General features: G+C 52.0%; 1 protein-coding gene across 2 annotated transcripts; it reads right to left on the reverse strand.

Moving 5' to 3' along the window:
• Positions 1 to 410: 410 nt before the first annotated feature.
• ap4m1 (adaptor related protein complex 4 subunit mu 1) lies at positions 411 to 19,963 on the reverse strand. Of its 2 annotated transcripts, XM_087982684.1 has the most exons (15): positions 19,802 to 19,962; positions 17,530 to 17,615; positions 15,953 to 16,059; positions 13,516 to 13,612; positions 12,053 to 12,163; positions 11,294 to 11,374; positions 10,964 to 11,026; positions 10,684 to 10,750; positions 9,923 to 9,976; positions 7,036 to 7,142; positions 6,670 to 6,761; positions 4,654 to 4,701; positions 4,500 to 4,550; positions 2,331 to 2,448; positions 411 to 892 (listed from the first exon to the last, which is right to left on the reverse strand). In XM_087982684.1, the coding sequence occupies exons 1-15, from the start codon at positions 19,857 to 19,859 to the stop codon at positions 701 to 703; spliced, it is 1,332 nt and encodes a 443-aa protein (XP_087838810.1). In that variant the 5' UTR covers positions 19,860 to 19,962; the 3' UTR covers positions 411 to 700. The 2 variants fall into 2 exon arrangements, with proteins under 2 accessions (XP_087838810.1, XP_087838812.1); XM_087982686.1 differs by lacking the exon at positions 12,053 to 12,163 and having other exon boundaries at positions 19,802 to 19,963.
• Between the last annotated feature and the right edge of the window lie 757 nt (positions 19,964 to 20,720).

A 20,720-nucleotide genomic window follows, 5' to 3' on the forward strand; every position in this document is an offset into this window, starting at 1 on the left:
GAGGGAAATCTGCCAGCCTCACCCAGTCTGGCCTACTTAGAGACAAACAAAAACCTGCAGATGCTGGAATCCGCAGTACATAAGCAGGAGGCTGCAAGAACACAGCAAGCCAGGCAGCAGCAGGTGGAGAAGTCAACGTTTCTTCAGGAAGGGTTGTACCCGAAATGTTGACGTCTGCACCTTCTGATGCTGCCTGGCTTGTTGTGTTCTTCCAGCCTATGGCACAGAAAAATGTCCTTCAGCCCATCAAGTCTGCAGCAGTCAAAAAATGGGCACCTTACTATTCTCATCCTACTTTCCAGCGCTTGTCCCTGGGAATGGGTCAGCAAGCTCCAGTTCAATCAGGGATTTTAACAAATGCCAGCCTTGCAAATCCCATTGAAGGATAAACTTGAACACTTTCTACACTGTCTACTGACAACTTCATCTCAGGTTTTTATTTGTACGCTTGTTTAGAAAAATCCCCTCCCCCCATCCCCCGCCATATCCCATTCAGACATGGTTGAGCACAGTTTTTGGCATGATCTGCATCAGTGGCAAGGTGTGTTGGAGAGGCTCCCCTCATAGCTGTGACCTGAGGTGCTGACTTGAAGCAACCCAGGGCCGTCCTCGCTCCAGAAGAGAGACCATTTCGCTTTTCGGTCAAGCCCCCTCGCCTGAGACCACTTTACAGACCCAGGAGGCCCCCACTCCTTCCCATTCACAGGCGGATGACATAGGAGTCGCTGTGTGTGACGTAGCGGACCCACCGATGGGGCAGTGGGGGATGTGTGCTGGATACACGCAGGAACCTAACCTGCAGCCCTGAGCAGGTGCTCATGGGGAGCTCGAACTGCATGCAGATGGGACCCAGCTCCAGCAGAGACGAGGCGCTTAATCCTGGAACCTCCAGCTGCAGAGGGTGGGGAAAAATGTGGACACCAGTTAGAATGGTCACTTCGCATTCCTCAGCCCTTAACACGTTCCTCAGCAAAAGGGTGAGGAGCATCACCCTCCATAAACCCATCCAAACACAGACATATTTCTGGCTGATTGCTTAACACTGACATGTTAACTTGGTGATTTGTGTACAAACAAACCCAAACTGCAGTCAGTCATCCGACCATCTAAAACATAGAGCTCACCTGCTCTGCCCAGTTCTACATTCCATATCTTAGGCCTTTGTGAATCTGAAACCACTGCATCACCCAGCCTTCTCTCCAAATGCACACTAACAAAAATCTGCCTCTTGCTTCGTGAGTCAATTCCTTTCTCCAGGTTGATGGCCAGCCCACTGCTGTCCCCTTGGAACATCTTCTGGTGTCACTTCTTTGTTCTATCTTCTATTTAGTTGTAGTTTTGGATCCTCTTCTTTTGAGCCTTTTCTACAGGAACGACTGTAACCTATAGTCTGTCAGACAGCTGCAATTTTATGCGTCTGTCTGCATTGCTGAGATTAGGCCAACACTTGCCATTTGTATGGGCTTTTCCACTCCGTCATCCCAAGTCCATTAGTAATAGTGGTGAATAATTGAATTCCCAATGAACACCACCTTGCGGGAAAATACTAGCCATATTCCACTGATCGGTCTATCTGTACGTTAACCCCTGTCCCAGTCTTTGTTCATGTAAAGTGAATCTTTAATCAACAGAGGATTGTCCTCTCCCCAGTACCTTGTGTGAAGCTGGAATTAAGTATGCTGCTGATTCTGTCTATTCTCCGCCAAGCCTTCCCCACTCAAACAGTTCACAATTTGCTCCCTGGCATTGCTACAGGGATTCACACGAACACTCCCTCACCCCTGACACCCCTTTTTCTTTTTTGATCTACGATGGCTCGCACTGCTGCCTTGTGGCACCAGGGACCTGGGTTTGATTTCAGCCTCTGGTGACGATGTGGCATTTGCACGAGTGTCCTCACTGTCCAGAGGTGAGCAGGTTAGGTAGATTGGCCACGGTGAATTGCAGCATTGCATATAAGGATCAGCCATGGTAAAGATGGAGGGTTATGCGGTTAGGGTCTGGGTGGGATGCTGTTCGGGTTTCTGCAGACTTGATGAGTTGAACGGCCTTTATGCAATAGCCGGGTTTTACGACTGTTAGTAATCCACCTACTTGGGGTATTGAAACTTTAGGGAAAATTCTTTCGAGCTTTTTAATTGTTAAAGTTTAAAGCTAAAGCCTACTTTTTAAATCTACCTTATTGCTGATCGCTAGCACTCTTCCTGACTCAATCTTGCATAACTCTGGACGTGTCCGAACAAATTTACCCAGCTCCCTTCTCTCTCGCGCCCCTCCTCAACTGTCTATTTCCACCACTCCTCGCAAACTGTTTGCCCCACTCCACTCACCTTGAAGAGGGCAGAGAGCTGAGAGCCTCCGTGGAAACGTGGGATGGTCCAGTGCACAGACCGAGTGACTGAGTCCAGCTCTGCACGCTGATCGGGACTGCTCAGCTCCTGTGACAGACTGTAAATAGTTACCCAGAGTCAGTGACAGTCCCTGTGACAGACTGTAAACGGTTACCCACAGTCAGTGACAGTCCCTGTGACAGACTGTAAACGGTTACCCAGAGTCAGTGATAGCTCCTGTGACAGACTGTAAACGGTTACCCACAGTCAGTGACAGTCCCTGTGACAGACTGTAAACGGTTACCCACAGTCAGTGACAGTCCCTGTGACAGACTGTAAACGGTTACCCAGAGTCAGTGACAGTTCCTGTGACAGATTGTAAACGGTTACCCAAAGTCAGTGACAGTCCCTGTGACAGACTGTAAACGGTTACCCAAAGTCAGTGACAGTCCCTGTGACAGACTGTAAACGGTTACCCACAGTCAGTGATAGCCCCTGTGACAGACTGTAAACGGTTACCCACAGTCAGTGATAGCCCCTGTGACAGACTGTAAACGGTTACCCACAGTCAGTGACAGTCCCTGTGACAGACTGTAAACGGTTACCCAGAGTCAGTGACAGTCCCTGTGACAGACTGTAAACGGTTACCCAGTCAGTGACAGCTCCTGTGACAGACTGTAAACGGTTACCCACAGTCAGTGACAGCTCCTGTGACAGACTGTAAACGGTTACCCAGAGTCAGTGACAGTCCCTGTGACAGACTGTAAACTGTTACCCAGAGTCAGTGATAGCCCCTGTGACAGACTGTAAATCTAATGATTTGATCCTGCTCCAGCCTGGATTCCATGTCTCCAATGAGCCACTGCCCCAGAATAGATTTAGAGTCAGGAGTGGAAACCTAACCCAGACGGGATCCTGAACCGTCTTGAGGCACTGTTCCAGAAAGGATCCTGATCCACAGTGAGACTTTGTCCCAGAATGGATCCAAGTCCAGGAACAGATCTTCCCTCAGACCGGATCTAATCCAGGATGTGATCCTGCTGCTAACTCCATAGTTCTGTTTTTATTACATCACCAGAGCTCAGTGATCAGCTCCAACTCTCTTTACGGCTGGTGGTTGTAAATGTTGGTCTCTGTCACTCCTGTTCCTTAGGGAGGGAAATCAGCTGTCCTTACCTAGTCTGGTCTAGGAGACTCCAGACCGACAGCAGTGGGGTTTGATTCTTAACCAGCCTGAGGCACAGACGACACAGCCGTTGACTTAAACTAGATGGACCACCCAGCATTGACTCAGCACTGTTCCTTCACTGTCAGAGTCAAAAGGGCGATATAATGGCTCAGTGGTTAGTACTGCTGCCTTATAGTACAAAGGACTCAGGTTTAATTCAGCCTCTGGTGACTGTCTTAGAGTCTGCATGTTCTCCCCATGTCTGGATGGGTTTCCTGCCACAGTCCAAAGATGTGCAGGTTAGGGTGGATTGGCTATGTTAAATTGCCTGTAGTATCCAGGGGTATGCAGGCTAGGTAGATGAGCGACGGTAAATGCAGAGTTACAGGGATGGCAGGGGTGGTATGAGAAAGATGCCTTCAGAGGTAGGGATTCTATGAACGGCACTGTATGGGTGGGACTGCTGCAGCAGTTTCAGAAGGCAGCTCACCATCACCTTCTCCATGGCAACAAACACCACCACAGCCAGCTTTCTAGTTTATTAAAATGAAAGCAGAATCAATCATAGAATCCTTACAGTGTGGAAACAGGCCTTTTGGCCTAACAAATCTTAAACCAACCCTCCAAAGAGTAACCCACCCAGACTCATTCCCCGATCCTCTTACTAAAGCACCGAACCTACACATCCTTGAACATTATGGGCAATTCACCATAGCCAATCCACCCTGACCTGCACATCTTTGGATTGTGAAACCAGAGCACCCAGAGGAAACCCCACGCAGACATGGGGAGGATGTGCAAACTCCACACAGACAGTTGCCCAAGGCTGGTATCGAACCTGGATCCCTGGTACTGTGAGGCAGCAGTGCTAATCTCCACCAGACACTCCCAGGGCAGGGACGGCACAGGATTAGGCGCACAGTAAAGCTCCGTCTGAATCATTCCCACAACAGACAGAGCACAAGCTTAGATACAGAGTAAAGCAAGATGTATTTTCTGACCTTGTTGTCCCTTTGGGCACAGGTAGGTGTACAGTGACGTTCAAAGCTTGACTGTAGATCAAAACAAAAGGCAATTAGTGACTCGGGTCAGGGGTTAAAACTGAGCAATATCAGCGCTGACATCTCGTGTGAGCCCAGAGGATCAGCTACTCACCTCTTTGGAGACAAATCACACCTGAGTTTGAGATACACCATGAGGCGGCTGCAAGAGGGACAGAGGGAAAATTGAGCAGAGCTCAATATAGTTGACAATAATTAAACACTGAGACAGAAGAGATACAAAGCAAGAAAAGAAACAGATGCCCACCCCAACATCCCCCTACTAAATGCTCCAAACACTCAGGGCTGAGGGAAAATTCTCTCCCTGAAGGTCTGCAACACAATCCCTGTGGTGACCAGAGTGAAGAAAGAGATGTGTTCAGTTGTAACCTCACCTGTGCACAGCTGGTTAGGTTAATAAAATCATGAGGGACACAGATTAGGTAAACAGCAAAAGTCTCTTTTGCCGAGGGTACGGAAGTTCAGAACTAGAGGGCACAGTTTTAAGCCGAGAGGAGAAAGGTTTAAAAAGGCCCCAAGGGGCAATGTTTTCCACACAGAGGGGTGTGTGGAATGAACTGCTGGAGAAAATGGTAATTGCAGGTATAGTTACAACACGTTTGGACAGATACGTGAATAGCAAAGGTTTAGAGGGAAGTGGGTAAATGGGATTAGTTTAGTTTGGTAAATCTGGTCAGCATGAACGTGTTGGACTAAGGGTCTGCTGCATAACTTTGAAAACAGGAGGTTATGCTGCAGCTGCACAGGGTGCTGGTGGGGCCAAACCTGGAGTACTGCGTGCAGTTTTGGTCTCCTTCCTTATGAAAGGATGTACTGACACTGGAGGGGGTGCAGAGGAGGTTCACGAGGTTGATTCTGGAGTTGAGGGGTTTGGCTTATGAGGACAGACTGAGTCGACTGGGATTATATTCATTGGAACTTAGAGGAATAAGGGGGGGGGGGGGGGGGGAACACCTTATCGAAACATATAAAATTATGAAGGGAATAGATAAGATAGAAGTAGAGAGGATGTTTCCACTGGCAGGGGAAACTATGACAAAGGGGGCATAGCCTCAAAATTCGGGGGAACAGGTTTAGGATGGAATGGAAAAGGAACTTCTTCACCCAGAAGGTTGTGAATCCATGCAATTCCCTGTCCAGTGAAGTGGGTGGAGGCTTCCTCAGTAAATGTTTTTAAAACTAAGGTAGGCAATTCTTTGAACAGTAAAGGAATGAAGGTTTGTGGTGAGAGGGTAGGTGATCAGCCATGGTCATATTGATTGGTGGAGCAGGCTCGAAGGGCCGGATGGCTTACTCCAGCTCATGGTCCTCATTTGTATTGAGGGCGATGGTCTATTTTGTGTGTGGAAGCATGTGTCAGTTTTTTAAAAAAAATCTCTCGTTGCTAACTTATGACTACTGTCTTGTGCCAAATTAAACATGTGGTCTCTGGGAAACCAACGCCTACTTTATATATGTCGTGCAAGGACAACAGATTTTTATTAGGAAATAATAATTCAGTTATTAGGTGCTTTACCCCACACCTCAAAGGAAAAGTGGAGCTGTGTGGTCACTGAATGATTACACTTTACTGGGAACTGGGCTGGTACATTTAAGACCTGCTGATATGAATAATCTTTGAAGATTACAAAAAGTTACTGCCCAGCAACAGATTTTTCTAAGGGGAAATTTGTCAGTGAACTGAGAGGAAAGAGATACGTTGGGACTCGGACCTTCAATCCTGCCAATGAGTGAAATCACTTTCTCGTTTTAATTAGAAAAGAGATAACATTCCAAGACTTTGCAAAAAGACATTGTTGAATTCTACTAATCCAACTGTTTGGAAAGTTCGAATACCCCGTACATCAACACAAATACAGATGATGGTATTTATATGAGACTGCACCAACTTACTGCGAAAGATAAAGGAGCCCCTGCAAAAACAAAACATGGCCCCTGGAATTCAAAGTGTAATCAGCGAGAGGAGAGCTCGGGGGGGGATTCTTTTGGGGGGAAAAACAAAACTTGGCCCCTGCTCCTTAACCCAAACTATTCCCTCAACTCTACCCCCAACTAAACCTCTCAGTACACTACTCTGGTGAGGGAGGAGTTTTTAGGTGAAGTTTCTCACTTGCTGTCGGTGTCCTTGTCCACAGTTGGGAACAGTCGGAACGGGAGAGAGACTGGAAGATCGTCCGATAACGAATACTGCATCACAGTCAGCTGGGGAGAGACAGAGAGAGAGAGAGAGAGAGAGAAAGGAGACTACATCAGAGTCAGCTGGAGAGACAGAATGTATCGGAGAGGTAGTGAGAGAGAAAGAACTGTGGGGGCTGAGGGATGCGATGGGAGGGGGGAGTGAAGTGGGACAGGTTTGGGGGGGGATGATGTGATGAGAACGGAGTGCAGTTGGAGAGGGAAAATGGGTTGGGGTGTGGCAGGTTACAGGAGGATAGAAAGGAAGGGGAGGAGGGGGGCACGTTTGAAGATGAGTTACCTCTCCCTGGGGAGGGACGACTCTCAGGATCCGGTCGCTCTCGAATTCGTCCAGATTGACCGACTGATGGAAGCTGCACTCGTCGACCTTGACGGCAGCTGCGTATCCTGAGGCCGAGAGAGCAATGAGAGGAGCAGCCCCAATCCCGGGACACAGCCTCCCCCATCCCCCTAATCCTGGGTCACAGCCGCACCCCATCCCCCCAATCCCAGGACACAGCCTCCCCCATCCCCCTAATCCTGGGACACAGCCGCACCCCATCCCCCCAATCCCAGGACACAACCTCCCTCATCCCACCAATCCCGGGACACAGCCTCCCCCATCCCCAACCCCCAATCCCGGGACACAGCTGCACCCCATCCCTACCCAATCCTGGGACAGAGCCTCCCCAATCCCAGGACACAGCTGCACCTCATCCCTACCCAATCCTGGCACACAGTCTCCTCCATGCCCCCAATCCTGGCACACAGCCTCCCCATTCCCCCAATCCCGGGACACAGCTGCACTCCATCCCCCCCACCCCACCTCGCTCTCCTCCCCATCCCAGGACAGAGTTGTCCCCACCCAGATCCCAAACTCTGATATTCATCATCATCATGTTCCCAAAACACCGCCACCCAGCCTCCCATCCCAACCACAAAACACCCCACCCACCCCTATCCCAACCACAAAACATCCCCACCCATCTCGCCCATCCCAATCACAAAACACCCCCCACCCAGCCTCCCATCCCAATCACAAAACACCCCCCGCCCAGCCTCCCATCCCAATCACAAAACACCCCCCGCCCAGCCTCCCATCCCAATCACAAAACACCCCCCACCCAGCCTCCCATCCCAACCACAAAACACCCCACCCACCCCCATCCCAACCACAAAACACCCCCACCCAGCCTCCCATCCCAACCACAAAACACCCCACCCACCCCCATCCCAACCACAAAACATCCCCACCCAGCTCACCCATCCCAATCACAAAACACCGCCTCCCCCGTCTTGGTGTCATCTGTCAACTTGCTTAACATTCCCCCCACATGTTTATCTATATAATTTATATATATAAAACAAACATTCAGGGTTCCAGTACTAATCCTTGTGGAACACCGCTGGACTGCAGTCACTCAAATGTTGGAGAGAGATGGGCCAAGCGTTGGCAGATGGGACTAGTTTAGTTCGAGATTATAGTCGGCAGGGACTGGTTGGATCGAAGGGTCTATGTGCGTGTTGCATGACTCTAATTAAAAGTTTGCATCAGAGGTGCTACAATTTCCTGCCTTGCTTCTCACAGCAGCCTGGGATGCAGTTCATCCGGGCCAGGGGACTTGTCTGTTTTTAAGCCCAACAGAGCCTCCAATATCTCGGTGTTCATCAAAACAGTTCTCCCTACCCCCTCAATCTGGAGCAATCCCTCCTCAACTGGCCAGGACACAGTTTCAAACTTAGCAGATGACACGAAACTTGGAGGTATTGTTGTCAAGGTGTAGGTGTGTACTGTACCTTTAAGATAGAGAGAGGAAGTGAACAAGGACTGACTGAAAGCACAGAGTGTCCTGAACAAAGTAAAAACGTAACATTTGGTTGACACAAATAGCTGGTTCTGGGTTGCCATGGAACAACAACAAATTCAAATTCGGCCAATTAGTTGAAATTATTCCCCAGATACCAAAGTCCAACCAAATTTGCATTTTACTGTCAAAGTCCAATCAAATTTGCATTTTACTGTTTGGGATGACATCAAATCAATGAAATGATTCGATGCTTCGGGGGTATAAAACCAACATTTTGAACAGTTAGGGGGAGAACTGCCAAGAACACCAACAAGTATAGATGTTAGCAGAATAGCTCTCTGAAAGGTACCTGATCATATGAAAGAGTTGTGAGGCAGAATACTGTAGTGCTCATCCAAACACCTCTTGAAGGTTGTCAGGTTTCCAGCCTCCATGACCTTCGCAAGCCACAGTGCATTCCACATTCCCACCACCCACTGAGTGAAAAAGTATTTTCCCAAATCCCCTCTGAATGTCCCACCCTTTACCTAAAGAAATGCCTGCTCATGATTGACCCCTCAACCAAGGAGAACAGATCGGACCAGTATTGTCGAGTGGGAGGTAAAAGGTAGGTTTAAGAGGAAGGAGTTATAAACAGTTGTTTAATGTTCTTTTTTGGACTTAAAGAATAAAATTGTTTATTTTTACTTTAAATAGTGACTCTGGAATAGGTCTTTGCCTCTCAAAATTTAACAGATTGTAGCGTGAAGTGAGCTTCTTTGTGTGTCGGGTTTAAATTAGCAGAGGGGTTTACTCTGTGTTGTAACAGTATTCCGAACAGAGAGGACTGTGTTAAACCTTCGAAAGGTGATACTCTAACGACGGTCAGTGGTAGCATTTCAAACTCAGTGACCAAATCTGGAATGAGAAGGCGAGCGCTAACCCTTCTGAGTCACTAATGCCCTTTAGGGTATGGAAATCTGCCATCCTTACCCGGTCTGGCCTACATGTAACTCCAGACCCGCAGCAACGTGGACCAGCCACCGTGTTCAAGGGGCAATAAGAAAAGGACAATAAAAGCTGGACTATCCCAGCAACACCCGGATCCTGTGAACGGGCCTGTACTGCGCTGTTATGTATAAAGAACTGATTCCTGGGATGGCAGGACTGACGTGTGAAGAGGGACTGGATCGGCCAGGATTCTATAAAAGCAAAACACCGCGGAGACTGGACGTCTGAAACAAACAGACAGACAGAAGGCTGGGGGAGCTCAGCAGGTCAGGCAGTGCGTGAGGTGACAGAAACTGAGTGTTGGCATGGCTTGTCGGAGTGCATGATCATTTCACCCCGTACGCCCTACATCCCCTGAGCGCCAACCCTCCTCCTGTCGAACCCACTCACCTCGGATGTCGGCTTTCCCAATGCTAAACTCCTCATTCAACCCCATTCGGATTTCTGGCAGGAGAGACAAATAAAAAAGTGTCATTCATAACCGGAGGAGGGCAAAATCTTGCAAGTTACTAAGACCCGCCCAGAATGAGAGACACCGAGATTAGGATGGTGATGGGGAGAAGCTAGGGCTAGCAGGATCATCAAATGTGAACAGGTTCAGGATGGAGAGAGAGACGGAGGGACGGTGGGGGGGGGTGACAGAGAGGAGGGAAGGAGAGGGGGGATAGAGAGAGGGAAGGAAAGTGGGGACAAAGAGAGATGGAAGGAGGGGGTGACAAAGTGGGCAGAAGTGAGGGAAAAAGAGGGAGAGTAGAAAAGAGGGAGGAGAAAAGGAGGCAGAGAGATGGGGGCAAGTGAGAGACGAAAGGTAGGAGAAAAGGATAGAGAGAGGGGCAAAGGAGAGAAAGAGAAAAAGGAGGAAGATAAAGGTGAGAGAGAAAGGCAGGGAGGGACAGAGAGAGAGAGAGAAAGAAAAAGGAGAAAGAAGAACAAAAAGAGGCAACAGAAGGAGAGAGGGACAGTGAAAGACAGAGAGGATGGCAAAGAGAGTTGGAGAAGAGAAGGGGGGGAGAAGAGAGGGAGGGAGAGAAGCTGGGAGAGTGGAAGGAATAGAGTTGGGAGAAAGAAGGGGACAGACAGGCAGACAGACTGGCATGTTTACAGCCTGAATTTGTGCAGGAATTAGTTTAGGGCTGAGCTGGAACATGTACCTGTGCTGCTGGGCAAGAAACATTTCATCCGCACCTCTCCCTGAACATCCGCCCTCATCAAACTGCCCTGGAACACATTCCCAGTGAGAGGTAAGTCATGACAGATCAGGAACACAGCCCCGATAACACTGAACCCAACACAGAGCATCGACACCTCCCACACCCCCTGGGCCCTGACACAGAGCGTCGATACCTCCCACACCCTCCCAGCCCTGATACAGAGCGTTGACACACTCCCACACCCCCAGATACCAATCCTTCTGATAAAACATTGTCTCACGTTGGCTCCGATGACCACCGTCAGTCGCTCAATGACATCCACAAAGATTTCCGTCTTCAGCCCCTGTGGTGATGATACAAAATCTGTATGTATTAAATGTTCCGTTTGGACCCCCAGACCAATCCCAGAGGACCCGTACCCGTCGTACAGTCCCATTCCCCAGTGAGAGTCATTTCTCAGGGGACTTCTATCTGAGGGAGTGGTGTCACTGTCCTGGGGGCCTCTACTCAGGAGACCCTTGCTGAGAAACTGGGAGGAGTGTTGTCTCAGGCCCAGCGGGTAACACCCCTCCCCACCCCCCCACAACCGGGTGCAGCTCCTGATAATCACCTCTTCAGTGCGCATTGCGAACACCGGTCTGCTTGCAGCGATGCTGGGAGCCACTTTGCTCTGCTGGGTGTCTGCTCCAAACTGCAAAAGGAAGCATAGGTTAGAGACATGGGGCTTCTGAAGCCCAACAGAGCTCCACCCAAACTGGGATTCTCTGTAAGCCCTGAACCTCACGCTCCCCCAGCACATTCAGGCACACCCTGGGGAGGGCCAGGAGGACGGGGAAGTACAAGGGATGAGAGGAAGGGGGGGGCGGGAGGAGTTGGGGGAAGAGAGCAGGGTAGGGAGAAAGCGAGCGAGAGGGGTGGGGAGACAGAGTGGAATATAGGGAAAGCGAGCGAAGAGAGGGGTACATGTGGGGGAGAGACAGCGGGGATGGAGTGAAGCAAAGGGGGGGCGTGAGGGAAAGAGGGGGAGGAATGGGGAGAGGGGGAGGGATGGGTGTGGGGGAGCAAGAGGGAGGGGAAAGAGAGTGGGGGGGAAGAATGGACGATGTGAGGGATGAACAGAGGATAGGAGAAGGGAATGGAAGAGGTGTGGGTGGAGGAACGGAGGAGGGGAGGGAGGGGGAAATTGGACGAGGGGAGCAAGGAGGCAATTGGAAGAGCACAAGGGAAGATGGACGGAGGGGGTAATCGATGAGGGAAGGGAGGGATGGACAAGTGGGGATGGAGGAACGGATGGGGGAATGGCCAAAGGGTGAGGGGAGGATGAGAGGGGAGAATTCAGGGGTGGAGGGGCTCAACTCCCAACACTCACCAGGCCAATGTTGCTGAGTTCAAAGAGGTTGAATTGTTTGGATGTTTCTGGCACCGTTTGAATGAAATTCTTCAGGATGTCGCTGGAGGTGGTCTGTATGTACCCATAATCCTGTGTGGGGGAAAGTCCGGTCAATTCCACCGACACCCTGTCACCCCCACCCTCCCACCCTACAGGGCCCATTCCTTGTCCCACCAGAATGGGGCTGGTCAGCCCCATTCAGAGCAGATCGCTGGTGGGTGCATCCACCCACTCCCCCCTCCCTTCCGCCAGATCCCCACAGAGCGTGTGATGTTCTGGGAAAATGTCCTGATTGTTATGTCTATCTGCTGGGATTCCCCATGGATCAGAATCCTCAGCCCCCGGAATAACTTCACACGGATGGGCAAATTTCTTTCCCTCTTTTTACTTCCACAGAATCAGCAGCGACGTTTTCAATTCTCAGTCACTCAGCTCTCCTCACTCCTACAGCCCACTGTCCCACTCTCTTCCCGTAGCCCTGTATCAATCCCAAACTTATCTCACTGCCCTGCTCTCTCTCCCCACAGCTTTGTATCAATCTCCAAACTAATTCCACTGCCCCACTCTCTCCCCACAGCCCTGTATCAATTCCCAAACTAATCCCACTGCCCTGCTCTCCCCACAGCCCTGTATCAATCCCAAACTAATTCCACTGCCCCACAGCCCTGTACCAGTGCCAAATTAATTCCAATGCCCCATGCTCTCCCTACAACCCTGTACCAATCCCAAATTAATCCCAATGCCCTGCTCTCTCCCCATAGCCCTGTATCAATCCCCAAACTAATCCCAATGCTCCACTCTCTCCCCACAACCCTGTACCAATCCCAAATTAATCCCAATGCCCTGCTGTCTCCCCATAGCCCTGTGCCAATTCCCAAACTAATCCCACTGCCCTGCTCTCCCCAAAGCCCTGTATCAAACCCCAAACTAATCCCACTGCCCTGCTCTCTCCCCAAAGCCCTGTATCAAACCCCAAACTAATCCCAATGCCCTGCTCTCTCCCCACAGCCCTGTGTCAAACCCAAACTAATCCCACTGCCCCACAATCTCTCCACAGTCCTCTCTCAATCACAAACTAATCCAACTGTCCCAAGCTGTCTGCACAGCCCTTTCCCGATCCCAAACTAATCCCACCCCCTGCTCCCTTCTGATGGGCAATTTGAAAAGAGTGGGGTTGGAGGTGGTTCCTGTTGTTGACCGGGCACTGCAGAGGTTGATTCAATTCGTGGCATGTGAAGACCAAGATGGTCGTGTCGGCAGTCTGATTGAGATGGGAACTGTATAGGAGGAGGGCGCTGTCTCAGCCTCAGTCTCTGTCTGAGAAGGGGACTGTCTCAGTCCTTGTCTCTGTCTGAAAAAGGGGACTGTCTCAGCCCCATTCTCTGTCTGAAGATTGGGCGATGTCTCTGACCTGCCCTGGAACCCACTCTGTATAAACTCACCAACATTTCATCCAGCAGTTCATAGACCAGAGCGAAATTTAACTGCAGCGTCTTCTCATTCAGAGTTCCACAGTGATCCTTAATGAGACTGACCAACCTGAGGACACAAACGTTTACATCTCTGCTCGCTTCGCAACAAACTCTGGGCAAAAGAAACTGCAATGAAAAGATTTTTAACTGTCTTGTCATGGGAGCAGAAATCGGGGAAGAACACCAGAGGAGCACAGGGTTTGAACGATTGCCCGAAATAGGGATAGGGATCTGGGACTGGCCGAGGTGTTCAGTGAGGAGAGACCCAGCAAGAGGGGCTTCAGGAAAGGTCAACAATGAGTGACAACCTGAATCACGAGGACACTCTCTGCTGGGGTCAGAGGGCAGCCTGGGTCATTATGGCACTCCCTGCTGGGTCAGAGGGCAGCCTGGGTCATTGTGGCACTCCCTGCTGGGGTCAGAGGACAGCCTGGGTCATTGTGGCACTCCCTGCTGGGGTCAGAGGGCAGCCTGGGTCATGGTGGCACTCTCTGCTGGGGTCAGAAGGCAGCCTGGGTCACAGTGGTACACACTGCTGGGGTCAAAGGGCAGCCTCGGTCACGGTGGCATGCTCTGCTGGGGTCAGAGGGCAGCCTGGGTCATGGTGGTACACACTGCTGGGGTCAGAGGGCAGCCTGGGTCATGGTGGCACATACCGCTGGGGTCAGAGGGCAGACTGGGTCATGGTGGCTCACACTGCTGAGGTCAAAGGGCACCCTGTGTCACAGTGGTACACACTGCTGGGGTCAGAGGGCAGCCTGGGTCATGGTGGCCTATACTGCTGAGGTCAGAGTGCAGCCTGGGTCATGGTGGCTCACACTGCTGGGGTCAGAGGGCAGCCTGGGTCACAGTGGTACCCACTGCTGGGGTCAGAGGGCAGCCTGGGTCATGCTGGCACTCCCTGCTGGGGTCAGAGGGCAGGCTGGGTCATGGTGGCGCACACTGCTGGGGTCAGAGGGCAGCCTGGGTCACAGTGGTACCCACTGCTGGGGTCAGAGGGCAGCCTGGGTCATGCTGGCACTCCCTGCTGGGTTCAGAGGGCAGGCTGGGTCATGGTGGCGCACACTGCTGGGGTCAGAGGGCAGCCTGGGTCATGGTGGCTCACACCACTGGGGTCAGAGGGCAGTCTGGGTCATGCTGGCACTCCCTGCTGGGGTCAGAGGGCAGGCTGGGTCATGGTGGCACTCCCTGCTAGGGTCAGAGGGCAGCCTGGGTCATGGTGGCTCACACCACTGGGGTCAGAGGGCAGCCTGGGTTATGGTGGCGCACACTGCTGGGGTCAGAGGGCAGCCTGGTGGCACACACTGCTGGGGTCAGCTGGAAATACAGTCCAGGGAATGAGGTGTAGTTCTTGACTGGAATAACAGTAGAAAGGACTATTATCTGAATGATAAAAAGTTGCAGCATGCTTCTGCACAGAGGCTCCTGGGTGTCCTTGTATATGAAGGTCAGAAGGTTGAATTGCAGGTACATCAATTAGGAAGGCAAGTAGAATTTTGTCCTTCATTGCGAAAGAGATTGAGATCAAAAGCAGGGAAATTATGTTGCAGCTGTACAGGGTGCTGGTGAGGCCACACCTCGAGTATTGCATGCAGTTTTGGTCTCATTACTTCAGAAAGGATGTACAGGTACTGAAGGGGGTGCAGAGGACGTTCACGAGGTTGATTCCGGAGTTGGGGGGGATGTTAGCAAGTTTTGAGAAGATTTGTCGCTCAGGCTGAGGGATGTTGACTTATGAGGAGAGACTGAGTAGGCTGGGATTATATTTGTTGGAATTCAGAAGAATGTGGGGGGGATCTTATAGAAACATATAAAATTATGAAGGGAACAGGTAAGGGAGAAGTATGGAGGAAGTTTCCACTGGCAACTAGGACAAGGGGGCATAGCCTCAAAATAGCAGGTTTAGAACGGAATTGAGAAGGAACTTCTTCATCTAGAGGGTTGTGAATCTTCCCTGTCCAGTGAAGTGGTTGACCCTTCTTCAGTAAATGTTTTTAAAGCTAAGATAGATAATTTTCTGAACAGTAAAGAAATTCAGGACTACGGTGAGAGGGCAGGTACGTGGAGCTTAGTCTACGATGGGATCAGCCATGATCTTATTGACTGGCAGAGCAGGCCCGAAGGGCTGGACGGTCTATTCCTGCTCCGAGCTCTTATGTTCTTATGACAGCGTGTGTGACAGAGTCCGCGAGTCTGTGTGACAGAGTCTGTGAGTCAGCGTGTGCGTGGTGGGTGCAGATGCACCCGCCCTACCTGAGAGAATCCAGGCTCTGGGCTAGGTAAGACAAAGCCCCTTGGACAGTGACCAGAGACAGAGGATACCCTGATGACCCCCAGCCCCAGAACCACCACACCTCCCACCCACACCATGCCCCGGTCACTGGGAGGTGGTGAATCATCTCGGTACCTGACGAGGAACTGGACGACAGTGAACGGAGAGACGTTGCAACGTGTGGTCGCCACCAGGTAGAGCGTGTCCTGTCGGATGTGAATAAACTGCAGGCCCTGGTGATGCTGGCAGAGTGAGAAACAAACAGACGACACTATTAGAATGGGGAGAGGCAAGGGAAATAAGGGGTGGAGAAATAGGGGTGCAGAGGGTGGGAGGGGTCAGGGAAATGGGGGAGCAGGTTTCCTAAACCGAGTGAGTTCCAGTTGCCTCTGTTTAGTCCATATTCCTGTTTGGGTACCTGTGCAGATGCCTTTTAAATGCTGTAATTGCACCAGTCTCTACCTCTTCCTCTGGCAGCTCATTCCATACAAACACCACCCTCTGTGTGAAACAGTTGCCCCTTAGATCCCTTTTATATCTTTCCCCTTTAACCCTTAACCTATACCCTCTAGTTTTGGACACCCCCACCCCAGGGAAAAGACCTTGTCTAGTTCGCCTATCCATGCTCCTCATGATTTTATAAACCTCTATAAGATGTGTGGGCGGCATGGTGGCACAGTGGTTAGCACTGCTCCCTCACAGCGCCAGAGACCTGGGTTCAATTCCTGCCTCAGGTGACTGTGTGGAGTTTGCACATTCTTCCAGCGTCTGCGTGGGTTTCCTCCGGGTGCTCCGGTTTCCTCCCACAGTCCAAAAATGTACAGGTTAGGTGAATTGGCCATGCTAAATTGCCTGTAGTGTTAGGTGAAGGAGTCGCACTTCGGCAGGTCGGTGTGGACTTGTTGGGCCGAAGGGTCTGTTTCCACACTGTAAGTAATCTAATCTAAGATCATCCCTCAGCCTCCGACGCTCCAGGGAAAACAGCCTCTCCCTGGAGCTCAACCACCAAGTAACATTCTTCTTTCACCATTGCCAGTTTAACAACATCCTTCCACAAGCAACCAGAATGTTACATATTACTCTGGCATGATCAGCTACAATACAACATCCCAACCTCCTGGACTCAGTGCGATGAAGGAAAGTGTGCCAAACGCCTTCTTCACTGCCCTGTCTAGCTGAGAGTCCGCTTTCAAGGAACTGTGTACCCGCACCCCAAGGTCCATCTGTTCGATAATACTTCCCAGGACCTGACCATTAACTGTGTAAGGCCAATCGTCTGCCTTAGCCTGTTTAGCCGTTGGATAAGACCGTGGCCGAACCGTGTATCTCACCTTCACTGCCTTGCTTCCTCCCTCCCCACCCCGATAACCTTTCACCCACCCCGCACCCCCACCACCCTTGTCGAGAATCTACCCAGAATCACCAGAGAAACATCCCCAGGCTCGAACTGTATTGCCTAAGGAGGAAGGCAGTTCCAGAGAATCTCAACATGTGTCTGCATAGGGTACGGGGTGAGGGTGGATGGAGGAGATGAAAGGGGGGGTGGAGGTGAGGGTGAGGAGGAAATGGAGAGTGGGGGGTGGAAGGGACGGAGGGTGGAGGGGACAAGGAGGTGGAGGGTGAGGGGAACATGGAAGAGGGGTTGGAGGGAAGAGGGAAGGAAGTGGGAGATAGTTTATGAATACGGATGATAATAAGCCTGATCTACTCACCATGACAACAGGGGCCTGGTCTCGGGGCAAAGACCTCACCTTCTGGTAGAAAATATCGACCACATCCTTTGACTCCTCCCCTCGAACTGAATGTAGCACAGTCAGGAAAACAGCCAGAGAGAGAGAGAGAGAGGGACAGCACCCTTCCACACCGCTCACCAAGTACTGAGAGGCTATCACAAGGACAGTGACACACTACCCCAGTGCAGAGACCCCACTCTCCCAGGGATAGACCTCCCCACTCCCCAGGGGCAGAGACACCCCAACACCCCAGAGACAGAGAGAGCTCTTCCCACTTCCCCAGGATCAGAGAGACACCTAGTCTCCAACAGAGAAACTCCCCAGTCCCCCAAGGACACTGACCCCCTCCCACTCTCCCAGAGACAGAGACCCTCTTAGTACAGAGACCCTGAGTAAACAGATGTCCCCATGACCCCCTCCCCCAGTGACAGGGGCCTCCTTATGAACCCCCTCCCCCAGGAACGTGGACCTCCCCATGACCCCATCCTTGAGGGCCGGGAATCTCCCCCAGGCCCCCTCCTTCAGGGACAGGGACCTCCACATGACCTCCTTCCCCTACAAGCACAGAGCTGTACCCACTGTACACAGCTAAAGCCTCCAGGATGTTCCACAGGGAGAAAAGCTAATGCATGAACTCTAACACTGACACACACTCCCCACCCCCTGTCCCTCATGCAGCCGTCCCATCCTGTCCACCCACACCCCCGTCCCCAACCTTTTGCCCTGTCCACCCGTCCCTACCCTCACAAACTGAAACTGTCCCCCAATACTCCATGCCTGGGCCCTGCTCCCCCCCCCCCCCCCCCCCCCAGTCCCCCCAATATCCCACCCCCATGACCTGTCCCCTCATTCCTATGCCCACACCCTAATACCCTGTCCCCACCCCATGCCCTGTCCTCCCATCACTCCATCCCCATGCCGCTCCCCACACCCCCGCATCCCCACACACCCATCCCCATCACCAACCCCAACCCCAGTTCCACTTGTCCCCACCTCCCTCGCCCTGGCACCCCCGTCCCCACCCCACGTCCCCCCATCCTCACACCCCGTGCCCTCATCACACCCACACACTGCCCCCATTCTCCCCGTCTCTACCACCACTACCCCCCACACTTCCCACCCCATCCCCAGTACCCTCGTTCCCCCATCACCTGCACACCCTGCCCCATTCCACCCCCATCCCCACATCCTGTTCCCCCCCCCATCACACCCACACACCCCTGTCCCCTTTTTCGTCCCCATGCACTGTGCCCCCACCTGTCTCTCTGGGTGTGTGGGTGGGGGGGTGGTGGTGTGTGTGTGGGGATCAGTGGGTGTGGGGAGGGTGAGGATCAGTGTGTGTAGGGTGGGTGGGGATCTGTGTGTGTGTGGGGTTGGGTGGGTGGGGATCAGTGTTTGTGTGTGTGGGGGGGGGTGAGGATCAGGGGGTGGGGTGATGGGTGGGGATCAGTGGGTGTGTGTGTGGGGGGTGAGGATCAGGGGGTGGGGTGATGGGTGGGGATCAGTGGGTGTGTGTGTGGGGGGTGAGGATCGGGGGTGGGATGATGGGTGTGGATCAGTGGGTGTGTGTGGGGGGGTGGCTGTGGGGGTGGGAATCAGGGTGTGTGTGTGGGGGGGTTGGCTGTGGGGATCAGGAGGTGTGGGGGTAGAGGCTGTGGGGGTGTGTGTGGGGGGATGGCTATGGGGGTGGGAATCAGGGGGTGTGGGGATCAGGGTGTGGGGGGGTGGCTGTGGGGATCAGGGGGTGTGGGGATCAGGGTGTGGGAGGGGTGGCTGTGGGTGTAGGGATCAGGGTGTGTGTGTGGGGGGGTGGCTGTGGGGTGGGGATCAGGGTGTGTGTGGGGGGGGTGGCTGTGGGGTGGGGATCAGAGGGTGTGGGGGGATCAGGGGGTGTGGGGGTGGGGGCTGTGGGGGTGGGGATCAGGGGGTGTGGGGGCTGTGGGTGTGTGTGTGGGGGGGGGTGGCTGTGGGGGTGGGGATCAGGGTGTGTGTGGGGGGGTGGTTGTGGGGTGGGGATCAGGGGGTGTGGGGGGATCAGGGGGTGTGGGGGTGGGGGCTGTGGGGGTGGGGATCAGGGGGTGTGGGGGCTGTGGGTGTGTGTGTGGGGGGGGTGGCTGTGGGGGTGGGGATCAGGGGGTGTGTGTGGGGGGTGGCCGTGGGGATCAGGGGGTGTGGGGATCAGAGTGTGTGGGGGGGGGTGGCTGTGGGGATCAGGGTGTCTGGGGGTGGGGGCTGTTTCTCTCTGGGATACGGTCCTTGTAGATGAGGTGGTCTCCTCGGGCCGACACGATGAAGAGCTGAGAGATCATCGCCCTCTCTCTCCGTCCCACCGACAGCTCACTGCTCACCCACACGGGGGGACAGGGAGAGATGTCCCGGATACTCACTCACTCCGACCCCCAGGCTTCGGGCCTAACCCGGCTCCGCTTCCCGATTGGAGCAAACCGCCGCCAATCAGCGTCCGGTCACCACAGCAACCGGGAGGGAGAGCCAATCAGAGAGAGGAGCATGGTTAGCGTGCTCTTTATATAGGCTGTGGGGTTATATAGGGAGTATACATGTAATATATATTGTGTGGGAGATTATATGGGGTGGGTTATATAGGATGTGGGATTATACAGAGAGTATAAATATATAAAATATATCCTGTGGGAGATTATATGGGGGTGGATTATATATATATATCAGATATCCATGAGATGGGTTATATAGGCTGTAGGGTTATATAGGGTGTAGGGTTTGGGTTATATGGGATGCCAAATATACAGTGTTTAGAAGATGTAGGGTTTGGATTATACAAGGTTTTAGGGTTCAGAGGATGAGGAATATATAGGGTGTGACATATATGTGTGTGTATATGGGGTTTGGGGTATATTATGTGTCAATTTTACAGAGTGTGGGATGTCTAGGGTGCAGATGACAAAGGGAGTAGGATATACAAGGTGTAGTATATACAAGATGCCCTTAAAACAGGGTACGGTGTACTTAAATTGTGGGATATATAGACTGTGGGAATATAGGATGCTGATTGTACAGATTTTAGAATATATTGGGTATGGATTATACATAATTCGACTATATATTGGATATGAATTAAATAAGGTGTGGTGTATTTTTTGTCTGGATTATACAGGGTATATAGGATGTGGATTATGTAGTGGGGGTATACA

This window comes from Chiloscyllium plagiosum, unplaced genomic scaffold, assembly GCF_037043375.1.
Source record: "Chiloscyllium plagiosum isolate Xiang-an unplaced genomic scaffold, Cpla_swu_hap1 HiC_scaffold_44, whole genome shotgun sequence".
Classification (NCBI taxonomy): domain Eukaryota; kingdom Metazoa; phylum Chordata; class Chondrichthyes; order Orectolobiformes; family Hemiscylliidae; genus Chiloscyllium; species Chiloscyllium plagiosum.